This window comes from Diorhabda carinulata, chromosome 7 (genome assembly GCF_026250575.1).
Source record: "Diorhabda carinulata isolate Delta chromosome 7, icDioCari1.1, whole genome shotgun sequence".
Classification (NCBI taxonomy): Eukaryota; Metazoa; Arthropoda; class Insecta; order Coleoptera; family Chrysomelidae; genus Diorhabda; species Diorhabda carinulata.
This window is the reverse complement of record NC_079466.1, coordinates 21,319,901-21,329,659: the sequence shown is the minus strand read 5'-3', so window position 1 is coordinate 21,329,659 and position 9,759 is coordinate 21,319,901. Positions and strand designations below refer to the sequence as shown.

Below are 9,759 nucleotides of genomic sequence, written 5' to 3'. Positions count from 1 at the left end.
TCCTCTATACTAAAACTTCGTATCTTATTAATTCTACCAATTGTTGCAGAAAACCCAATAAAAATATAAAAAATACGCCTTTGTCTTGAGGAAAATCTACACACTGTTAAATCAGGCGATGTTTTATATCATGTAAATCTCGCATTCACAGGTTTTTTCAATTACTCTTGAAAACTGCCTTCTCTAAATTAAGTGCTAAATTTGAAGATGGTTTTGTAATAAAATTCCATATACCACTATTGAAGTCAATCCTCCAGTCATTGAAAAGACTTTTAATTACCCATGGCCAATTTAGAGAAAATCCCAATCTTTATTGGTTTGTAAATTTTTTATATAAAACATGTTCTTACCATGGTACTACAAATTAATATGCAGCAGTGAGTGTGAGAAATTAATAGACAAGCTGATCTCATTCATAATTTTTTGTTAAAAATGCTTCTATAAGACAATTTGATGAGGTAAGTACAGAAGTAATTATTATAACACATACTGTACATTTTGCAAAAATCGACTTAGGCTAGGCGCATAAATACAACATTCCATCGACTCCACTCAAGTCGAAATCGATGAGCGTCAACGATTTCACCTCGATGAAGAAAATAAAAATTGGACGCATGAAAAGTAGAACAGAGTTTTACGGAGTGATGAGTCTTTTAGGTCTAAAAGAGGAGTGGGCGCAGGTGAAAGGATCAAAGGAAGAATGAATGTTGTATGCATTTGTAATCCCAACCCAAAAACACGTCGGAGGCTCGGTTATGGTTTGGGGATATTTTGGAGGAAGGGCAACTGGAGACCTGGTAAAAATTGAAGAAAGAATGTTATAGACTATATTACATTCTGACCAACGCATGATTGGCAGAAAATTTATCTTCCAGCATGATAACGAGCCCAAGCAATCATCCAAGCTTTAGAACTTGTATATAGCGGAAACTATTGAATAGGCAAAAACTTTGAGCGGTAGTGTATGTTGATTTTAATTCAACAATGAAATTTTCTCAACAAACCACGAATTATCTATTTTATAGACGGTTCTGTAGGCATAAATATGAATCAAATTAACAAAAATAACGCAAAGGTAAAAAATTTTGTTGGTAATTTTCATGTTTAACTCTAATAATTTTGTTGTGTTTATGTTATCAGGGCATTTTGATAAACCATTGTTTAGGGGGCATCTGTTTTTTTCTTCAAACTTCAATAGAGGTGAACAATAAAACCAGAATACAATCTAGTGTTGCTGTTTTATAAATAAAAAGTGTTTTTGGAAATTTTAGTCGAAATAATAAAATAATAGTGCTTCAGTTCCTTCCTTCCCTACACCTTATTTCCTTTTTTCTTCATTACCTTTGATTTATGTCCTGACCAAGCATATACACTGAATAAAGCTACTCTTGCCTATTTCATCATTTTTCTTTTTTGACAAGTCAGTTGATGATATTTCCAGATTCAGCTAAAAGAATATTTAATTCCAGTGAAGACTTGTGAAGCTTAGTGGTTTTGATTTAGATCGACTGTGTCAATTCAAACTTCCTAGGAGAAATAATGGGAACAAAAAATTTTGAATTTTATAGTTTAATGAAGCTTTGAAACTGTCATAAAAATCGAATGTTTAAAACTAATTAGGATAATTTGTAACATTAGTTTCATAAAATGTGTGTTGTAACTATGGAATATGGTAATATAGAGTGTCCTGAAAATTTTTAAAAATAATATTGATATTACTTATCGGAAGACCAAAATATAATAAATACTTGGACAGAGAAAGAACCATTAAAGAAAAATTTGACTGGAGCTATGGAAAAAAACAGTCACAGCTAATTAAGATTCTAAATAATATACAGGAATAGAATAAATAGCTCATGAGTTTTCTAACTCAAAGAAAACAATTGTAGAGGTTTAAATAATAGAGGCATACCTAATTTACTGTATAGGGTGATTCATAAAGTGTAACAAATAGCCATATACGGACTATTTCTTACTTTAGAAAAACATTCTTATAACAAACTCTATCCACAGTAAGTATTTTGAAATAATTTTCTAATTTCTAGTTTTCTAATATATGGCACAATGTATCTCAAAGCAATTGCTATTTTTATAAAAAAAGCAATCAACTATATTTGGATTGAAAAGCAACAGCAACCTTACCTAAAATATCAAAATACAAGTTTATCAATACTCATCAGGACACCCTATATAAATTGATAACACTAATTTTGGTAAGTACACACATGATATTGTAGAAATAATATACACTTAGTAATATTTTTAAAATATTTATCGAAATAAAGAAAACCCAAAAGAAAAATCATATTTGATTGCCATTTTACATAAGTTACATATTTTAAAAAATTAATCTATTTTCTAGTTATACATTGTATCACTCATCATTCAACAAACTTTTATTCCTTCACAAAATATGTTTTTTTATTATTCATATCATAAAATGCACTCCCTTTCAACAGTGGCACTGATTAAGTAATCTAAGGCAGGTACTAGAGCATCGATGAATCTTTCCCGTCTGGTGGTGCAACGTCCTAAGTAAAAAAAAATTGTTAGCAGTTTTCATAAAGTGGTTATTTTCTCTTAAACAAAATCACTCAAAATACAAGCTTGATAAAGTATATTTCAAACTAGCATTTACAATCGACCAGTCACCTGGTGTCTGTCAAATCTATCACTACTGCATCTGACATGTTTATAGGTACAGTCGAGTTGAACTCTGAATCGAATCTACATGGTACGCTTTTCCAAATATTTATAACTAAAGAAGGGCTGTGGCATTTTTTATACAGTGGTTATTTTCTCTTAAACAAAATCTCTCAAAATAAAAAATTTATCAATTTTTTTTATTGGGACATTTAAACTAGTATCTATAATCGACCAGTCATCCAGTCGCTGTCGAATACATCACTACTGCATCTGACATGTTTCTAGGTACAGTCGAGTTGTTCTGTGAATCGAATCTACATGGTACGTTTTTCCAAAAAGTTGCATAAACTAGAGAAGGGCCGTGGCAGTACTTTGTAATCCAATAAATTCGATAACACCTTGCAAAATGTTTTTTTGATTACCTCATGTCGACTGTATTTTTAATTTTTTATCTGTACTAGAACAGTAACATGTGAAAAAGTAGTTATGAATCCTCATCACTTATAACTATCAAATTTTTTTGTGGTATGTAAATATCTACAATAAATAAAATCTCACTTGATTATTTCCTATATGAATCTGATGAGGAGAAAATGGATTATAGGTATTTGCGGAAGGTGGTGGCGATCCTAATTCATTAAAATGAGAGAGTTGATTCGTCAAAGCGATGGTACCTTCTTCTACAACAGTCACTATCACCCACATATGATCTGTAAAAAGATTTAATGCATTAATAACCAAATTGTCAAATGTTCTAATTGAAAAAAGCACCCTAATAAACAGGTTTATTCTTAATTTTAAGATGAGGCAAAAGCTTTGTCAAGATTGTTTTTAATAACCAAATGCTCTTGTAAAGCTCTATTTGGAAAAATTCTTTTCATTTACCAAATATTCCGGTAAAATTATAAATGGTGTAAAAAATTCCATATGATATCTTTGTGATGTCTACTATGTCTCCGAATTTCAGTTTGCTGTTATCCATAATGATTTTTAAGAGATGGTTTTTTTTGGTATAACCACCTCTTTTGGATATACTGATCAATAAGAATCATCAATACTTTTACGGGCTGTTTTTATCTCTGTATACTAGACAATGATATTGATTTTCTTTGGGAACAGTCATCATAGTACTTTCCAAGCAAAATATTTGCCATAACGGTATTTTTTATTTTCCTAATTCTAACAAAGAGCTCATTGGAGAGAAAAAGCTCACATTTCAAAAGATAGTACTCCAAAGAAAAAATATAAATATTATTTGTGGTGACATCTATCCTATAGACTAGGGAATTTTTTGGTCAATAGGTAACTTTTCATAAATATCAATGTAATGCATTTATTATATAATGAAGAATAATCTAAACCAATTAACAACACTTTACTCACCACCAAAATAGGATCCTTTCGGTGTACACAGTCTCCATTTGCTTTGGTAGATTCCAGGTATTGGTGGACTAACCATATCTACAGAAAGACGAACTCCTTCACCTGGATCTAATGCAGGAACTGGAACTGTTTCACCTCCTAAATTCCATCCATCAGAACATTGTGCATAGCATTTTGGAGGCCATTTTTCTGTTCCACTGTTAAATATGTGCCAAGTTTTTTTAAATCTAAAAATATATACTTGATGAGTTACTACAATCATTTGTCCATTAACTTTGAAATAAGATTGGAGTAGAAGACATTGTAAATTTTAATTATTGTATCACTAGTTTGACATTAAATTTACTCCTATATTAAAATTTACTTTTATCCTAATCAAATAATAATATCTATTTAAATTACCTAACATTAGGTTCTATGTTCTCATTTTCATTTGCTACTGGATCAGAAACCATTTTCATAGATGGAAGAGGATTAGGAGACTCAAAATCGAGGTAAGAACATACAGCTGCTTGCAGATTCCTTAAAAATAGAGAATATATAAAGTAGTGAAGTAAATAATTCTTCATATGTACAGATCATAATCAAAATTATTTACCAATTATTCATGTCCAAGAAAAAAACGGCCGTAGAGTAGTTGAGTTGACTACCAAGCAGTTTTTGTAACTGTTGAACCAATTCCTCTTTATCTGTGGTACCCATGCAACTAAACTGTTGAAGAAAAGATTGTTCTATATCTATATTTCCACTCCCTGGTACTGGTCCTTCAGATGTAGCATTATCTACATCCATTTTTAAAAATTATTGCTGTTATGATCCCTAAAATGATACAAATATCGACAATGACCTCGCAATTTCTATTCACAATGTGGAAAATTATTAACCTTCAGAAAATCTATGGACTTCTTATAAACGGTATGATACTTACAGGAAACCGTAATCACAAAACCACAACTCTCGTCACTTATGTATAATAATTATTATTTTTTCAAATCATAAATTCATTACACCATTTTTCCAAAAATTTTCATTATAATGATATAAACGTCACAGCAATTTTAAGCCAATAGAAATAAAAAAAATAAATAATTGCACCGTCAGGGCTGCCAATATCACTAACATTTGACACTAATACTGCTGTTTTCGCGGTTATATGAATTGCCAAACTGCAAACGGGTATTGAAGGTGACAACATTGAATATATAAAAAAATAAAACTGCATTACGAGCAAAGTCATATTATAATATTCTAATATGACAATGTAAAAATCTGATTCATGGCATGGCATATACAAAGTGTATCAGTCATATGGCATGAAAGAAATTTGGTTAGTTGTAAACCAAAAGGAAATAGATTTGCAGCTTGCAAGTAATAGAAATGGCTTCAAATCACGATAAATTGCATCTTGCATTGGATTGCATTGCAGGTCGTATTGCGTCATGTAAACGGCTTTTTATATAGGATGGACTTGTATTGGTAACTTATTTTATCTTCAGATGATTCTGGAATATTAAGAATGTCTTAATTTATTGCTGAAAATTGGCGATATGAAATTATTCAGTAACGGGAACTTCATACAATACTCATTTCTGACATAATAATGGGAATATAATCAAAAAATTTCAGAGCTTTTTTTACTTTCGTATCATATTTTGATAAGAAGTTCTAGTATTAATGCTAACGATTACTTCCATTTTATCTATAGTAAAATCATACAAGACTTGCCGATAGTCCTGGCAGCGATTCTTAAAGCACTTTCATTTGGATATGGTAATCTAGTTCTTCGATAACCAAGAGGGGTGGTGACGCTGTGGATAAAGTCAATAAATACTAAATTGAACAATCATTTCAAATCTTGTTTTTGCAAAATTATAACACTAAAAGTTTGACAGATCAAATGAATTGTTTGTTACCTGTAAAATTGTTTTTGACAGAAAATTACTAACAATACGTATATTAACAGTTGAGCAATTTAACGAATTGTCAAAATCAGTTGCCGTTGGGCAAACAAATGATTTAAAAATATAAATAAACAAGACATCCTATTTTGACGAAATCGAAGGACTTCATAATAGTCTCTTTGTGGAAATGTTTACCCTCCAGTTAAGTTCCTCTGCAGTTAGGTTAAGGGCCCTCCCAACATATTTTGATATAGGGTCCATTTAGGGCAAGCTACGCATCTATGTTGTAGATGGAAAGTCCAAACTAATCTCAATAGCCATAAAAATTCAAAAGCAACTCGGGGAAAATACCGATTCTTGCAACTTCGTTATTTATATTATCCGAGGTTAAATTGCTTAATGGTTTTAAGGAAATTATTAACATGTATATTTCAAAAATTAAAAAAAACAATATCATAGTTATTATTAAAATTTCACAATACCCAAGATTGTTTATAAAAATATTTATACTATTGTTTGCTTTAGCATGATATAACCGAGTGAGCAGAATCTGAAATCATAATTCTTTATCACAACTTATATACAGTGTACATCAAGAGAAAATAATTAAAAACCAACCAAAAAATGTTTTTGAAATTATATCAAAAATGTGAAAAGACATATAAAAAGAGGTTCAAACAAAACATGTAGGGACTAAAATTTTCCACAAAAACGTCTTGAATAATTTTTTACGTATTTTAAATAGAAACCAAGATATTTGCAATAAACGATCAAAATTTATTACTGAGCCGGGTAGCATATTAAAAAATTTGAAAAAAATGGTTTTTTGAACGTATTTTTTTAATTAACATCTAAAAAGCTCAAAAAATGATCTTAGAGTTTTATTTTTTTTTATTTTCTTAAAAGTTATAAATATTTGGATTTTTTTAAAACAAAAATTGAAAAATAAAATTCAATCTTCATTATTTTAACATTTTTGTAAAAGATTTCGACATTTGTATCTCCTAAGATTTCATCTGTCAATTGAAGAATAAATTGCCATTGAGTTTACGCCTCTGGATCTCCTGGTAGAAAACGACAGAATTATATACTCATATTTTGAGTAACCACATGCGTGCGCAGGATCCAGACCATTTCACACATGCACACTCTATATAGTTATTTATTATTATCTTTTTTATTCGTAGACGACGGTAGATTTTTGCTTCACCAAGTCACCTGGCATCATGGTAAAACATACTAAGAATTATTTCAATCATATCGCCATTACATTGGTACTCATTTAACTAGTAATGCAGTAGTTGTGTTTTATGGATACAGCAATGAAAAGTATCTAAAACAAGAAAAAAATGTAGCTGCCGATGTAGATTTTGATAACAACATGCTTGTTACATTAACACAAACGAAATTTTTATCCAATATTTGTAACAAACACAAATTTGTTGAGTCTTTAAGTGAATACCTAAAATCAACTGGAATTCAAATTCAACAAGCTGATGAAGACGCTGATTTACTTATCGTCAATTCCGCGATAGAATTAAAAAACCACAGTAGAAATTTTGTGTGATTTGGTTTGGTTAGCAAGCATCTGGTTGCCCATTAATGTAAAATACGTAAAATCTTCAAAACTATAACCAATTTCTTTGTTTAGCAGCCAGCAGGGTTCTTAAAAATGTCTGTGACATTCACCATTTCGTTATGATACCATTTGCCGCATTTTGAACATGATCACTTGTCTTCTATCTCACCCTCCTCACCATAGTGTCAGAATCAACTAGCATCGTTCGGTTTACTATTATTTACTGCTTTATAGTTCGACTTCTTTTTTATTATCTTCTTTTTCTTATTCTTCTCAAACAGTTATTTGTTTGATTGCTTTATCCGTCCCGAGTGACATTCGATCTACCAACCTTAGGATCGTAAACCGAGATAACGACCTATTGAGCTATCGAAGCTATTCTATATCTGAAATATCATTTGACCATTGGCTTATTTTTATATAAAAAATAGTTATGAAATTTGTGGAATCGAGTTAATTCCGTTTAAAATCTTATTATAGAATAAAAAAAAATTAAAAATTGCACATTTCCCAATCAGACTTGAACCCGCGACTATTTTACTGCAAGGCTACGACCTAACCACGGGACCGTCAACGAATCAACCCAATGCATTTGATCTTTTCCAACGTTTTCATTTTTTTAAAAAATATCACTTTAAAGTTAATAACGTCTTTGTTGTTTTTTAGCGACATCTATTAGTGAACGTTTCAAAGTTAAAAAATAACATTTTGTTTGTTTCTCTTTTTTCAAATATGATGTAAGTTTGTTTGTGAATTACGTCGGCTTCTTGTTTTGAAATTAAGTTTCAACTTTGAAAACATTATTAATCTGTTTATTTCGACTTAAATATCAGTGATCTTTATCCGGACATCACGAACAGACTGCGTGGATTTCAATAGCCTTCAGACATAATGTACGTCGAGCCAATTTAACCTAATAACTTGTTACACATTTTCCGACGAGTTTAATAGGTTTTGAATTATTTTATAAGAATTCTGAATCTGAAGAGAAGAAGCATACCTATATGCTGCAGTAATTAAATCCAAGAATCCTTCTTTTGCCTGCACACAAAGAGATAGTTGGAATCGACAAGCAGTTTCCAAAAATAATGTATATCAATATTCGTAACGGCATATAGCCACAAAAGAAGTTTTCCCCCTTAGAATCTGAAGATTATTTTCAAGATGTAATTGCGAAAATGTCGTAGATCTTGATAAAAAATACTTTTAGTAGTTTGCTCTTTATATTTTCATTTGAATGGAAGTGCAAACAAGCAAAATTGTCTTTAAAAAGACAAAACCTCCGCTTAAAACATCAACAGCCACTTCACAGTCCCAAAGTGACGGTTTGGTGTGCGTTGTCAAGCAGGGGAATAATTGGACCCTATTTTTTTGAAAATCGTCAAGGGCAAGCAATTTCCGTAGACGTTGTTGCTTATAGGCGAATGCTTAATGATTATTTATTTACAACATTGAGAGAACATCCTGTCTTCACTTCACGGACATGGTTTCAGTAAGATGGCGTCATGACACACACTGCTAGGAAAAACCATGGCGCCGTTTCGTGATTTCTTCCCTCGCAAATTGATTTGCCGCTTCGGTGACATCCCTTGGCCACCCATGTCCTCGGATCTTACCCCATGGACTTTTTTCTGTGGGGGTATCTCAAAAGTGAAGTGTACGAAACAAATATCGTTCGCGAAGTCAATGGCATCTCGGCGGCACTTGTCCAGCGAGTGGCAAGTCAGTTTCCAAGAATGTGCCGACGCAACGGCCAACATTTGGAAGATGTTTTCTCCAAAAAATAAAACCCGCATTTGTCAACCTTATATTGATTAAAACTAGAAAGGCATATGTTCTGTAATTTTTTTGTTATATAGATTTTAAATCCTAATTTTGCCACCGGACCCCCTGTACAATTGAATCGGCACTTGTTGAGTTGTCTTCTGAATATCTTAAGATTCCACATAATTAAAAATGTTTTTTTTTTTGAATTTGTATCACCTTGTATTCAAAGGTCCGTGCGAATAAATATTCTTTATATTTGTAAACAAGTGGTTGGAATGAATTATAGAAATTTACAATTAATTATTTCTGTTTATCAAGAAGTACATGGTCAAAAAAATCCATATGTCTAAGTTTATCAATGCTTAATGAGGTCAAGCTTCAAATCAACTTATAAAACTGTTCACATCTTGATATTTCCTTTAGTTGAGTATATTATTTTGTATATTTATCACAGGTTCTCGTATTATTAAATTCCGTGGATAG

The 9,759-nt window shown here is 31.2% G+C and overlaps 1 protein-coding gene across 1 annotated transcript; it reads right to left on the bottom strand.

Annotated features, from left to right (window-relative positions):
• Nucleotides 1–1,553: 1,553 nt before the first annotated feature.
• LOC130896588 (protein ILRUN) lies at nucleotides 1,554–5,476 on the bottom strand. Its single transcript, XM_057804778.1, has 6 exons — nucleotides 4,958–5,476; nucleotides 4,628–4,848; nucleotides 4,432–4,551; nucleotides 4,030–4,256; nucleotides 3,205–3,356; nucleotides 1,554–2,531 (listed from the first exon to the last, which is right to left on the bottom strand). Exons 2-6 carry the CDS (start codon nucleotides 4,819–4,821, stop codon nucleotides 2,490–2,492), a joined length of 735 nt encoding a protein of 244 aa, XP_057660761.1. The 5' UTR covers nucleotides 4,822–4,848; nucleotides 4,958–5,476; the 3' UTR covers nucleotides 1,554–2,489.
• Nucleotides 5,477–9,759: the final 4,283 nt, after the last annotated feature.

Excerpts from the sequence above, each read along its gene's own strand:
- LOC130896588 (XM_057804778.1), bottom strand. The coding sequence starts at position 4,821 with ATGGATGTAGATAATGCTACATCTGAAGGACCAGTACCAGGGAGTGGA. Across the intron at positions 4,257-4,431 it reads AACATAGAACCTAATGTTAG|ATTTAAAAAAACTTGGCACA; the intron begins GTAATTTAAATA and ends ATATATTTTTAG. Across the intron at positions 2,532-3,204 it reads TTCATATAGGAAATAATCAA|GACGTTGCACCACCAGACGG; the intron begins GTGAGATTTTAT and ends TTTTTTACTTAG.